This window comes from Mytilus edulis, chromosome 1 (genome assembly GCF_963676685.1).
Source record: "Mytilus edulis chromosome 1, xbMytEdul2.2, whole genome shotgun sequence".
In the NCBI taxonomy this organism is placed as follows: domain Eukaryota; kingdom Metazoa; phylum Mollusca; class Bivalvia; order Mytilida; family Mytilidae; genus Mytilus; species Mytilus edulis.
In genome coordinates this window covers 56,292,436-56,307,645 of record NC_092344.1, presented here as the reverse complement: position 1 = coordinate 56,307,645, position 15,210 = coordinate 56,292,436, and the positions used below count along the sequence as shown (strand labels likewise).

The following is a 15,210-nucleotide window of genomic DNA, read 5'->3' as shown; positions in this document are numbered from 1 at the left end:
AATTTCAAATTTTCCTCAACCCACAAAAATTGGTACCCACGAAAATAAATAAATCCACAGTATCTATCATTTGTAAATAATGTATCATTCTTTTTTAGAATATCACCCAATTTCATATAATTATTATCACACCCATTCATTTATACAAAATAATCAAATGATTGTTTAAAGTCAGATCTTCTACTTCTGCCAGATTATATCAAAGTGTGAAATTGAGATAATGTTATATTTGCATCAATATGTGAGTTGATAGCACACTGATAGTCACAATGAAAACTATTCAGTTTTTTCTTTTATTCTACATCCAAATAGAAAAAAATAAAACTTGCAATTATAAATGCACTTACCAACAGCAGCATCATCCAATGTAATATTATTTTTAAAGGCATCATATCCATAGGCTGGACTAGGTACATTGAGAACTTCACTCAATGTATGCTGCATGAAGGAACTAAAACCTGCGTAGTCATAGGCACGATATCTCCCATGCCATGCAATATATCCTAAAATAATAATGAAGTATTTATTAACATGCAAAGTTATGTAAATGAAAAGAGGAAAATACAAAAATATAGTAAGAACAAGAATGTGTCCCCAGTACACGGATGCCCCATCCGCACTATCATTTTCTATGTTCAGTGGACCATGAAAATGGGGTTAAATCTCTAATTTGGAATTAAAATTAGAAAGATCATATCATACAGAACATATATACTAAGTTTCAAGTTGATTGGACTTCAACTTCATCAAAAACTACCTCGACCAAAAACTTTAACCTGACATGGGACAGACGGACGAACGGACGAACGGACGAACGGACGAACGAACGAACGAACAGACGGACGGACGCACAGACCAGAAAACATAATGCCCATAAATGGGGCATAAAAACATCAGAAATATGGTTGTTGAATAATAATGAGAAGCTGTATACTGGTAAATAAATCCTAGCACTGCTTCAAGTGTAATACAATATTTATCCACTTAAGAGTGGATTGTATTACATAAGATTTGATGGTAGTATCTGTTAGTCTTATTATTTTTTGACCACAGGCAGACATTTACGACCTTCTTTTTTTTTGTGCAAAATCTGCAAAAAGATGTGTTCTTTCTTTGTGGCTTCATCAGGCATGGTCACAATGGGAATTTCAGGGGGAAAGCATCACACTTGAGGTCATAATCAAATTTAGACCACTGAATAACTGAGATCAAACGAACAACACGTTGATAAAATAAAAATAATCAACAGGTCAGAAAAAGGATAAATTGATTAAGAATTATAGAAATACTAATATCCACTGCTTTTATAAATATCTATTTTGATGGCCACCATTTACTAAGGATTTTAAATTGTAAACATTTATACATTTGGTTTTCTTTTCCGTACAATATTTCAATTCTTCATTTTCCAGCCCATAATATTGTAGTCCAGTTATTATTGTAATATTTTTCTAAGTTCTTATTTCAGACATAGCAAAGCATTATTAGATTCTCTACACCAGCCAAGAGCAGACTACCATGATAATCCTGATTTAACTTACCATCTGGGTGTATAACAAGTAATGTTGGTACTCCTGCTATTCCCAGGATCTCTGTTAAGTCAACATTAGGAGCATTGTTGTCTTCAGGTTTCCTCGGAGCACCTAAATATTAAGAAATGTATGAAAATTTATAATGAACTGATTATTATGTGATTTTGTTTTTCAAAAAGTTTGCAAAAATTAATCAGTAAGACCCTAAAAAGTATTAAGTTTCATTATTTGATTTAGTATTAATCAATTATCACATTAAAATGAACAAAATTACTTAAAAAAAGATGGTACAAATCAATAAGGTTTATTTACTTAAAAATGGTCTGAATATTGCAATTATTTGCAACTGCCCTGAGTCAGGAATCTGCTGTTCAGTGGTTGTCGCCTGTTTATGTGGTTCATAAGTGTTTCTTGTTTCTCGTTTTAATATAGATTAAACTGTTGGTTTTCTCGTTTGAATGGTTTTACACTAGTAATTTTTGGGGCCCTTTATAGCTTGCTGTTTGGTGTGAGCCAAGGCTCTGTGTTGAAGGCCGTACTTTGACCTAGAATGGTTTTCCTTTATAAATTGTTACTTAGATGGAGATTTGTCACATTGGCACCCATACCACATCTTCCTATATCTATGTTCATTTTAATATTTCCATATTATTCTTATCTACAGATGAGGTTAACACATTGGTTTATTTCCACATTTTACTAAGAAAACTTGACAATTAAGTTTTCCATCATTTGCAACGACTACACTGACACAATTACAACAACAGTGCCATCCTGATTTATCTCCCCTTTTCCATATATAGATTTCCACACTAACATACATACCTGACATTGTAGTTTTCCATACTTTACTGCTGGCTTCATCTATAGAACTGGCACATTGACTAGTGCAATGCCACACAGATCTATCCTCCCGCCAGCCACTGGATGTTATTCTGTGGATAAGCGACTTCCTGTTGGCGGCAGATGTGGCATTCACACCACAAGACACTGCTATAAAGTTGTACTGAAAAATCGAGATAAAAAAAATATAAATAAACTGAATATAAAACTATTCCATTGATGATATCATACAGGCAATACATGATTTTTAATTTATTGCTGTGTCAATTTTTTTTCATAATTTTCTTCAAGATTTTAAATTGTGTTTCGTATTTTTTATCAATACGACTTTGAATTCCTCTGCTTCTGTGTATTATTTTATTTACAGTTGTGATGTTTCATAGGTTCATACGTTGACACATAACTGTTTCAAGTGTCCTGTATCAAGATTTTTTTTGTTTTATGCATTTTAATGTATTTACTAAAATATTCCCATTCGATAATGAACCATAAAACCTATATCTGAAGTAATACATACTGAACATTATGGATTCACATGATAAAGAAATGTATATCTACCTGTGATGAATGTTCTTTTGCAAATCTAGCATAGTAATTGATGAAAGTCTGAGAAGCAAGGCACCTGAAATGAAAACAAAATAAAAAAGTCTTAAATACAATTAATTACTGATAGTCAATAGTGTTATCTTCTAAACTACGTTGTAGGCTAGAGTTGGGACTTTGAACTTTTTTATCCCTTCAATACAATCTATGAATTGCTGAACCAGAAGGATTTTTTTATCAAATAGGTTTTTAAATTACCAGATCTCCCCTCCGAAATTTATTTTTCTATGAAAAGGTTTGTTGACTGATGTATACAAATTTTCAAATATTTTGATGTATATCTGTAAATAGGTAATAGATATAGGAAGATGTGGTGTGAGTGCCAATGAGACAACTCTCCATCCAAATTACAATTTAAAAAATGTAAACCATTATAGGTCAATGTACGGCCTTCAACACGACCCTTGGCTCACACCGAACAACAAGCTATAAAGGGCCCCAAAATTACTAGTGTAAAATCATTCAAACGAGAAAACCAACAGTCTAATCTATATAAAATAAAAAAACGAGAAACTAGAAACATGTATAAATTACATAAACAAACAACAACAACTGTACATCAGATTCCTGACTTAGGACAGGTGCAAACATTTGCAGCGGGATTAAACGTTTTAATGGATCCAAACCTTCTCCCTTTTTCTGAAACAATAGCATAACATCACAACATAGAAAAACACACGATAAAATATCAACTGGCAGGCTTAACTCAATCAAAAAACGTACATTAATACAATATAAACGAATAAATTTGATCTGAATACCTGTTCTTATTTTGATAAGAGAAGCCAACAATTTCCCAATTGAATATTTGATCACATGCCTCTAAACCCTCAGTTATTACTGTCATACCTGAAGGAGGATAGTAAAACCAACTTACCAAGGTGTCCAGAACAGGACTGCTGTAGCATACTGTTTACTGTGTGTAGATAAGAAAGGTTTGTATTCACCATCAAATATATCTAACAGACTACAAGATGGTGGAGGTACTCGTTTCTTAAGTAATCCCTGATTGGCCAATTTTTTAGCTGCCTGTCGTTCATAAGCCAGTGAATCTGAGAACTTGCAACAGCCTTGGTTTGGCCACTTCATGCCTTCAGCATGGACAGCATGATAACAATAAAAGGCAAATGGTTTGAATTGATCCGATAATAACTCTACAATATTAGAATCTTCACTGGTAGCCTGCGGCTTGTCTGTCATGGATATCATTGATAGTCTGTACACTGGCTGCTCTAGTCCGAGCTGTAAGTACAATAATGTTTTGTTTTTAGTCAGATATGGTTGATATTTTTTACAAAAGAATTGAAAATGGTAAAAGAATGAACAAGAATCATGCATGTAATGATAAAATATCTGAGAATGTGTAATGGTAAAATGTTAGAGAATGTTTGCAACAAGATTTTACATAATTTATGAGTCTCACTCTGATCCTCAGAATAGGTTTTGACCAATGTGTGTATTCATCCTCTTTAAAGGTTTTAATATGTACTTCAATGATTTAGAATGTTGCAGTGCATATCACATTTTTTAAATTTTCTTTCTCACCTTTTTATTGGCAATAATAAAAATCCTGTCACAAATCATTCAACTTTAACTAACATTTTAATACATGTAGTACAAATAAGAAATTTAATAATTTCTTATGCCTCATTCACACGGACATTTGATTCGAATTTGCTAATCATGATCACACACTTCTTTTTTTCAATTCGAATTGATTCTAATTAGTTAATTCGAAATATCTAATTCGCATTAGAAATACACATTTGTGAAAACAAATTAAAAGTTAACGTCGTTTGGACAGTAAAGCAAATTTGACGCGCATTGTAATTCGAATTAGAATTGACGTTAGGACGTAAAACGTTTCGAATGCGAATTAAACAAATTTGAATTAGTTAATGCAAATTGAATTCTAATTATGTGTGAATTCAGCATTATTCTTCTTATGTAACTAAAAACTGATAGTACAAAACATTTATGTTTGTTTATATAATATAATTGTAAATTTGTGAAATCAAGAACCTATTGTCAAACATGAATAAAACCTACTGACCTTAATTCTAACAGTTTTAACTCCTTCATGCATGGCACTACCATATTGTTTTCCATCAATCAAAACTTTGTAACCAGCAACAAGCATTTCAGATCTGGTTTGTGGACAAGACCAGCTAACATGTGCTTCCAAATATCCTAAAATGAAAAAATAAACTATATGTATCTGAAAACATGTTCATTTATCATTTAACAAATAAAAGTGTAAATAAGAATGTGTCCTTAGGACAACATGCCCTATCAATTTTCTGAATAAAATTGAGAATGGAAATGGGGAATGTGTCAAAGAGACAACAACTCGACCAAATAAAAAACAACAGCAGAGGGTCATCAGCAGGTCTTCAATGTAGCGAGAAATTCCCGCACCCGGAGGCAACCTTCAGCTGGCCCCTAAACAAATATATACTAGTCCAGTGATAATGAACGCCATACTAATTTCCAAATGTATAGAATGAATGTATAGAAATAATGAAAAAATAGAAACACACCTGTGAAATGCTGTAAGGCCAAAAAGCACTCTTCTAGATATTCCTCTACTCTAGACAAAGTATGGGCTCCTTCTATCACATCTCTGTTCTTCTCAGCTCGTATTGGGTTGGATAAGGCACCAATTTCTTTTAATTTGTGACCAACTTTTCTTATCAACCTGATATATAAAGGAATTGCAAATTGAAATAAATGTGGAGGTTTATATCTTTTTTTCAATGATTTTTTAATAAAAAAATATCTTTGGGTAAAATATTGAATACAACTAAACGTTTTTTTGGGATACTTTCTATTATCTTTAGTCCTTTCTAGTCCATGTCACAAAGATTTTCAAATTTACTTGATGTAATTCAATAAGAAAAGATCAAAGTTTTACATCTTTGCATTATTTTTCTACTAGTGAAAGTCATTAAAATAAATTACTCAGTAAACACACCTGTCTCTGATGTTAACTAGATCACATGTTACTTTCTCAAGGGTCCTACGTTCCTCTAACCCTACAACAGTCACCATGATACGTGGAGGGTCAGGTGATAAGGCTGGTTGTAATCTGATGGCCTCAGTACAAACTATTTCACTTGTACCATATAACTATAATATAAAAGTCAAAAATTTTAAAATATCCATTTCAAAAAGAAATATTCTGCATTTTTTCAATAAACATCTATTGCTTTCTAAATAAGCAATACATATGATGCGTTTTTGAAAAGATGCCTAAACAGATTATTTTAAATAACTGTGGATTGGTATAATTTTGGTTAGTATCAATTTTTCATAGTCAAAGAAATATTTGCTATTTTGAGGGTACCTTAAATCATGGTTTCATCATTGCTTCTTTTTATATTTAGTTGAGGATTTACATTCATGCTTTCTGGCTTCCAAAAATATGGGCATTTAAAGAATATGAAAAATCCACATTTTCTTTAATGCTAATCTATAAAATCAATTCTCCTAATTTAGTCAACATATATTTTTGAGACATTGATAATATTTCATGCACAAAGCTTACAGGACAATAAAATATGGGGACAGCATTAAACACTTACATGAATTTCTACAAACACACTATAGCTGCCTTTCTTTAAATGCTTGAATTCTGCTTCACGGCTATCTGGATGTATTGGCCCAATACTTTGGACCATTTTCTCTGTCCCTTCTTCTATGCAACAAGCCTAAAAATATAAAGTTAGTGTTTACATAAATGTAATTTTTATGCCTATGGCCAACAAGTATGGAAGATCTACCTGAAATATAACAATAATTTACAGGAAATATTAAAAGAAAAATCAAAAGAATAGTCCTTTAAATTTTTTCAGACATGGTAAGTCTTTATTGAAAATTGAACATATGATTGTACTGATAAATTAAGACAGGAAATAATAGCCTATTTTCATTTTTTACCACAATTTGAATATAATTTAATGTTTTTAATCTACAAGAGCACCACACAAGTCAATGTTTAAGTCATAAAATAATTAGTTAAATATTAACAAATCAAACTGTCAAAATTTTCAATTACTCACTCTAAAATGTTTAATCTTGACCCCATCTGTAAGATATGGGTCTTCCCATCCAATCTTCATGTTAGAGCTACTATGGGTTGGTAGACGTTTCAACATTGGTGGCTTACATCCAGGCCATGTGACTAGTAATGGCTCAGAAACTTTACTATGAAGTTTCTCAAATGAAGTTAAGGCCTGTAATAAAATTGTACATACAATTAAATCAAACAGATTCATTAATAAGACAAAAACTTAAAATCTGCAATTTAGTGAACAACTGTTATTTTCATCTTGGCAACCATATATTATTAAGTTCTGTTTCAAAATCATTTTTTAAAATGATATAGAAATCAGCTGTTATTGGCATAAAGTATAATCTGAATTTGTTTATTCCTCTATAATCAGAGCAAACAATATATAAATAACACATAGCTGAAAGGTTGATTGAGCAGATTGGTACCCCGAAAAAAAACATGGTCAACCGTAGCAAATCAAAGGTTGATAATGTTTTTGTGGGGAACCAATCTTCCCTATCACCATCTCAGCTATGTGTTAATTCATTTGTTATACTGAATATCTTATCATTATTGTCTTTTACAGATGAATTTTATTTAAATGTATTTTCTAAGACATCCCGTACATAGCAATGTTACACATACATGTATTGGAAAAATCAATAAAAGTGAGGCAAGATGTTTTATTTCTTTTATTTTGACAGTCAAATAATAGAATCTGAGCAAAAACGTAGAAGTTAAGCATTGTCTTTAATAATTTGATGTAAATTCAATTCATTGTCCTTTAAATTATCAATTTTTGATTGGTCTGGACCAGAGGGTGACATTCATATAAATGGGGAATGTGTCCATAGGGACACAGATGATCCCCCCCCCCCCCCCCCCCAAACCCCCTAGCATATAATGCTATAAAAGGACATAACTCAAGAACTGTTAAAGTGACGCTTCCAAAATTTAAATATATTTCAATACATTTAGTTAAGACAGAACTGAAACTTGTAAAGGGGCAAAACCCTAGAAAGGAACTTCAAAATCAATTGTTCACAGTACCTGGACTTGAAATGCATATTCTTGGCACCATTTTCCATGTGTAAATGTAAAGCTAAGCTGATCCGCATTGAGAATAGATTCAACAATCCCGTTAACATACACTTTGTATCCAGTTATCACAGCATCACCATAGGTATTAGGTTTGTCCCATTGTACAGCAATGTAACGGAAATTACAGGCCCTAAAATTCAAAACAATTGCCTGTTTAAGCAAATATACTCTAAATATTTTGATGAACTTAAAAGCTAGAGAAAAATACTGACTAAACAAGCAACAAGCAGTAATTATTTTGTAACATTATAAACAAAAATTTATTCTCAAATCTGTCTTTTATTTGTTAAGTGCCAGCAGATGGACAAAATATGTAGTACCTGGCAGACAGTTGTTGAAGACACCAATTGATATGTGAATAAATGCATTCAAATTGCAAAGCAGGCAGTCAAGTTATGTTGTCTGTGCTCCCCTCTCAAAAATATAATTATTCCTTCTTCTATTTGACCTTTGACTAATAATAAAATTGAGAATGGTAAATGGTGTCACAGGGATAACGCTAACAGGAGACTAGGGCGAAGAAGTCGCTTTCCTGACCGTCACTTCGCACCATGATATGTCAAAGAGACAACAACCCGACCAAAGAGCAGACAATATAAATCTACTTACCTCACAGTTTGAACTGGACTATCTGCAGGAGCAGATGTTTGTATTGTATATTGTTTTGACCTCTCCTTGATCTGTCCATCATCAACAAGTGCCAGCAGACGGACAAAATGTGTGGTTCCTGGCAGACAGTTGTTGATCACACAACTACTGTCCTGACTAGAAAGTCTAACTTCTCTTTGCTGAAACAAAAAAAATTAATAAATTCAATATGCTAAATCAGTTAAAGAAACTTCTCAAAATATACTATCTTAACTTTCATTTTATCATTTATTGCATTCAACATAAAAATATAATTTGATTTAAAGGGGACAAAAAGAAGTCACAGTGAGCAAATTTCAAAATTAAAACAATGTCATTACTCGAAAATAGCATACATGGTGCCAAAATTTCAATAATACATTTCTTTACAGTTAAATTTAGAAGTAAGCAATAGCCTTACTCAAAAGAAAATAGTACGAGTAAAGCATCTATTTGGTTGACTCTTGTTTATATTAAATTTTACAAAACACTTAATGTTAACTGTCAATTTTAGGTATTGTGACTATTTGGTCACATTTATGACATCATAAACAAGAATGTGTCCAAAGTACACGGATGCCCCACTCGCACTATCATTTTCCATGTTCAATGGACTGTGAAATTGGATAAAAAATATAATTAGACCTTAAAATTAGAAAAATAATATCATAGGGAACATGTGTACCAAGTTTCAAGTTGATTGGACTTCAACTTCATCAAAAACTACCTTGACAAAAAACTTTAACCTGAAACATGCACTTTCATTTTCTATGTTCAGTGGACCGTGAAATTGGGGTCAATAGTTTAATTTGGCTTTAAAAATAGAAAGATCTTATCATAAGGAACATGTGTACTAAGTTTCAAGTTGATTGGACTTCAACTTCATCAAAAACTACCTTGACCAAAAACTTTAACCTGAAGTGGGACAGACGGACGAACGAACAGACGGACGAACGAACTGACGAACGGACGCACAGACCAGAAAACATAATGCCCCTCTACTATCGTAGGTGGGGCATAAAAATGCCTCTTTTGAAAAAAAGTATTAGAAGCTTCATGAGATACATTACTGCCAAACCATAGGAAAAAAGATTCATTGCTTATAGATTTAGGAAAATTTGTAGTTTCATGGATATTTGAGTTTGTGGTTTTGCCAAATTCTACACACAAACCTGAAAATAAAAAGTTGTACTAAGTTAAAATTTAATTTTGTGGTTAAACTCTACCAACTAAATCCATGAAAATGTGTGTCCTACAAATAATAATGAGTCCAAAGTAAAACAAACTTACCGCTGGTTGAGCCACACTGCTCCATTGTATCTTATAACCAGTAATTCCATCAATCTCAAGGAAGTTACTCCAATCAAGATGTATAGAGGAATCTGTAATATTTGTGACTGTAACAGGTATGTCCTGGTCATCATCCATTTTCCAGTCATCATTACCCCTAGTAGGGCCTGGGGAATTAATGTTTGTTGATATAAACAAGGCATTAGATTTTGGTGAGTCACTATATTCTGGGTTGGCACTCAAGGCAATTAATTGTACTCTATAATTCCTGTGTAAAAAAATTATAAATATATGTATAGAGATTCTAACACAACAGCACACGGGTACTCAAAAACAATTTTAAAACATTATTCATAGAAAAAAGTCATACAGTAGCAATTGCACAATTAAAATAATAGAAAATTAAAGCGACTTCTGTGCAATTGACATATCTTAACTGTGGTTTACTATGGTTTACTGTGGATTCGTTTAGTTCAGTTGATATCAATTTTCATGTATATTTGGTTTTGTAATTTTGCCATCATCTGCATACAAGTCATAGAAAATTGAATCTTTATTGTACTTTTAAATTTGAGGTTTACCCTATACCCAAGAAAATTGGTATCCTAAGAATATAATGATTCCTCAGTATTTTAAGGACCACTGCAAATGGAAATTATACATAAAGTCATTGACATATATATGTTACAGTGAATTTGTATAATCAGGGATTATGTAGAATCCCTGATTTTTCAGGGAATATGTAGAATCACTAAAAGCATTAGTAATTATATATAATTCCTGAAAATGACCAGTGATTTTACATAATCACTGAACATTTTAATAATTATTCTACAAATTTCCTAATATAATTCAGGGATTATGAATAATTCAAGGATCCTTTGTTTGATAAAAAAATAATAATAAATTATCATTTTTTACTTTCATATTCCTTGTCAGATGAAATAATTTTGCTTTTAAACACAGAGGATGATCTTAAAGATATAATTAACACAGGGTTTCGAGATAAAGTTGAAGACTTCAAAATTATACGATTCCCTTTATAGCGATAACTTTACATGTATTGTTTGTTTATTAAAAGCCAGCGTCATATGGATATTCATATTATATTTGTAAATCCACAGAGCATGTTATTTGTGGTACATGTAAAACAAATGGTGAAGAAGATAATGGAACATCTGTTTTTTGTTTTCTTGTTTTTGTTCAAATGAACAAGAAATTCAAACAGAGAGAACTTACACATCTAAATGTATAGAAAAAATTAGGATTGACAATCAGAACAAAATTTTAGAGGAAGCTGGCATTTGGTGTAAATCACACATAGCAATTCCACTCGTGGGGTACCTGCAGATGTTTTAACTTAACACTTTATTTCTCTTAGGCGGGTCATAAAAATCTGTTTCGATATGTGGAAGGAAAATGTGTTTTTAAATGTGGATATTGTGGTAAAAACAGATGTGAAGCATATTATTTTAAAATATTGTGTTTAACATTTAGAAAAATAGGGTTATCATTTTGATATTTTGTGCATAACATTTTCGATTTATGTTTATGCAGTGAAATGCTGTTTTAATATGATTTTATAGCATATATTATATGACTTTTTTTAATTTTCTTTCTAAATAAAACTATTTTTTCATTTCAGTTGTTATGTATAATCCCTGACGTTTTTTCTTGTGATTATACATAATCCCTGAAAATTTTAGTGATAATATATAATCCCTAAACTGGCCAGTGATTCTACATAATCACTGATTATACAAATTCACTGTAACATATATACCGCACCATCTCCTTTAAATAACATTATGATTCAGATCTGGAGCCAATTGTTCTTGTTTTTTTTTAAATCGAGTATCCTGAGCACTAAAACTTTTTTCTTTATGATTTTTTTGCTACTTTTTTTTTAAATGAGCACATTTCTTGTATAAAATAAGAAGACAATAATATAATAATGCTAACCTATTAGGTTTACATGGTATTACAGCTTTCCTGTGTGAATGGTTCAGTTCATTGCCAGCTTTCTTGTCATTCAAATAAACCTAAAATAAAACAAAATTTCAGTAATAATTAAGCAGCAAATTGATACCAATAAGAAGAATTTTTCTGAGGAAATAATTCGGTTTGGACCAAAAATGGGACAGAAGAAAAGATGGAAAGATGGAAAGACAGAAGGACAGAAATATGGATGGACAAGAGAACACAATACCCATTTCCATTTTTCAATTTTATTTTAATTTTACTTTATACCCTGTCATCTATTTGCAAAGGTATTCATACATGCACATCACTTTCTGAAGGTATAGTAATTATATCCATGTACTGTTGTTTTTGTAAGCATTTAATCCTATTTCATTTTCATCAAGAGCTATACAAACCTTTTTACCTAATGAAAATAAAATTGCTAAACCAGAACTCTGGGATATTTATAAGACAAAGTCAAATGATTTCAGCTGCCTAACCAGAGCCATTTTAACACTTTACAAGGTTAAGTAAAGCTTCTTACAAAATGATCCGACTAAGCGCAAGAAAAAGAAAAAAAAAACAACTAACAAACAAATCCAAAATTTAATCAAACTATATTGAAGTGAATAACAATCTGAAAAAAAAGCAGTGCCTTTCATATCAAAGTATTATTTCTTAAAAATACTTGCATTGATCAATAGCTACTAAAAATTTATGTCTCTCTTAAAAGGACTTGACAAATTGAAAATTGTAAAAAACAATTTTTATTCAATCCTAACTTGCTATGAAACAGAATATCTAATGAAAAAAAACAATATATCATAATACAATCTTTCTTATAAATAGAAATCAATTATATTATCCCTCATTACAGGTGATAACACTTCATTGATTGGAAAATCATTCTGCTATGATAAAAAATTACTGCCTTGTAAAGCTTAATTATATTGGAAAGCTTTGTTTTATTTTCACCTGAAAAAAGAAGTCAATTATTGGTATTTTCTTATCTTGATTTGAAAATCAATCAGAAAATGTTCTTAATACTTTGATGGTATTTAGTGCTAAGTTCTTTTTCTATCAAATCGTAAACTATATCTGTACATTTTTTGTAATAACATTTTCTAGCATTCTTTTGCTTTAGAAATTCAATAGGAAAATCATCTATTTTACCTAAGATAATTATGTGTTGGTATTAAGTGCTAATCTCTTTTTCTTACAAGAAAAATAATATATGTGTAAACCTTTTTTGTATTGAGTTTCGTAATACTTTTAAAAAGAGCATTTGTTTATGAAAAATATCAAGTGGTGAAATGTAATCAGTTGGTTCAACTTACTTCAAACTAATCTTTAATAATCTGTTTCACCTTAGCAATATTGATTTCAAAAAATCCTTCATAAATTTAAGATATGACTGACCCGTTAGACCAATTAGAATCTAGGTTAACACAGGAATGGTTTCTGATATTATCTAAAAAAAAAAAAAAATTCTCCCTTAACAGTCCTAATGAACTCTAGCTATGACCTTACCTGGTAACCTCTAACTCTCACTCCTCCATACAATCTTGGTTCTCCCCACTCTATAACAAACTCTTCTGGACTAACTGATTTAGTGAAGATCTCTGGAGAGTCTGGGGGTCCAGGTATGACTAGCTGTATACTTTGGGGTCCCTGTGGCAGGGTCTCAGTGAAGTAACTTGGTTCCACAGTCATGTAATATACTGATCTAAATGAGACAAAAAGCATGTATCTATAATATTTAGCTTATTCTTGATGAAGCAGAGTCTTTAAAGATAAATTTCACAGATACTGAGAGTTCTTATCAGGGTTAAAATAAATTCTGAACCAAAACATCCAAAATAGTAAAAACACACACAGGCTTGATAATTTAATAAATCTTGCACTCTATAAGTTAGTAGATTAATTCATTTTAATCAAAGATTAAACTCAGGTGTCTGAAATGACAGAATATATGACAACTGATCTGTAACATGTTTTCCAATTCAGTTTTACTTTCCATTTTCTATACTTAATATTATTTTTGACTCTTTTCTATTCCCAGTATTCAAGAAGAAAGAATTGTAAACTTACTTGTTCTTCGTGACGGGGACCACAGTATGTCTGAAGTCTGGACTAACATATTTGGTCTGTATAACTCTATCATCATCATTATACCATACAACATTAAACTGTTTTAATAGATTAACATCTTCTCCTTGAACGTCCCAATCAAGTTCAATGTCACCAAACGTTCTGTTGTCACGATCCTCAGTGTGTGTATAACGACAACTCAAAGTATTTATATTTCCTAAAAAGTAAAATTTTGTTTTATAGATATTGTTATTATACCTTCATGTTTATTCAATATTACAAAAAAATACCTAAAGTTGCTTCAGTTCCCATAATCCAATAACCATTTTGTACTTACATAAGAAACAATCTATTGGTGCCACATTTGGAGCAAGATCTGCTACACTTCTAGAGCACTTGCTTCAAGATCACACCTTTATTTTGGTGGGGTTTGTGTTTCTCAGTCTTACGTTTTCTATGTCGTATTTTGTATACTGGTTTGTTTGTTTGTTTGTTTGTTTGTTTTTTGACTGTTTTTGACTAACGAGTTTTAATATCCCTTTACTATCTTTCACCTCTCTTTTCCAAAATGGGTTGCCACAGAAAAATACAGTTCTCTGTCTTTTCCAAAACAGTGATTGTGACAAAAAAATATGGTTCTATGGTATTCGCCTATTCAGCATTATGTTAGATAATGAATAGTTACATATCACTTTGGTTGTGCCAAATATATAAATAAGAAGCAACCTATCTTTAAAAAAAAGACCATTTCTGTGAGAAAACTATTTCAATGAGTGCTTATGACCATCTTAAATTTTGAATGAAGATTAAATTCTGAAAACGAATTATTTTTTTCATAGGTTTCTAAACTTTTTTCCCTAAAGTTAATGCTTTTAAAGTGAATTAATCAACAAGAAAGTATATCTGATGCAGGGTAGCCACATTTATAATTATTACATATATGGCCCACAACAAACATGAACACTTACCCTCCTGGGTTCTTGGTAATACGACCTCTAATGTTTCTGAAGGTGAAGCATCCAAATTATCTTCATCATCAAGGATAGCAGAGTAATCAATGTTCTGAGGATTTACTGTCCTGTATACTCCTTTATACTGAAAATCAAA

The 15,210-nt window shown here is 31.3% G+C and overlaps 1 protein-coding gene across 22 annotated transcripts in view; it reads right to left on the bottom strand.

Annotated features, from left to right (window-relative positions):
* LOC139485243 (uncharacterized) overlaps positions 1-15,210 on the bottom strand; it is a 107,444-nt gene that overhangs the window by 3,336 nt on the left and 88,898 nt on the right. For all 22 annotated transcript variants that reach the window (XM_071269702.1, XM_071269718.1, XM_071269586.1 and 19 more), the window contains 17 exons: positions 15,072-15,198; positions 14,104-14,320; positions 13,543-13,738; positions 12,013-12,092; positions 10,051-10,318; positions 8,743-8,921; positions 8,083-8,263; positions 7,040-7,213; positions 6,563-6,688; positions 5,953-6,107; positions 5,519-5,676; positions 5,032-5,168; positions 3,856-4,220; positions 2,934-2,997; positions 2,358-2,538; positions 1,542-1,643; positions 348-503 (listed from right to left, as the gene is read on the bottom strand). In XM_071269702.1, coding sequence (XP_071125803.1) covers positions 348-503; positions 1,542-1,643; positions 2,358-2,538; positions 2,934-2,997; positions 3,856-4,220; positions 5,032-5,168; positions 5,519-5,676; positions 5,953-6,107; positions 6,563-6,688; positions 7,040-7,213; positions 8,083-8,263; positions 8,743-8,921; positions 10,051-10,318; positions 12,013-12,092; positions 13,543-13,738; positions 14,104-14,320; positions 15,072-15,198 — 2,866 coding nt within the window. The remainder of the gene's footprint in view (positions 1-347; positions 504-1,541; positions 1,644-2,357; positions 2,539-2,933; positions 2,998-3,855; positions 4,221-5,031; positions 5,169-5,518; positions 5,677-5,952; positions 6,108-6,562; positions 6,689-7,039; positions 7,214-8,082; positions 8,264-8,742; positions 8,922-10,050; positions 10,319-12,012; positions 12,093-13,542; positions 13,739-14,103; positions 14,321-15,071; positions 15,199-15,210) is intronic.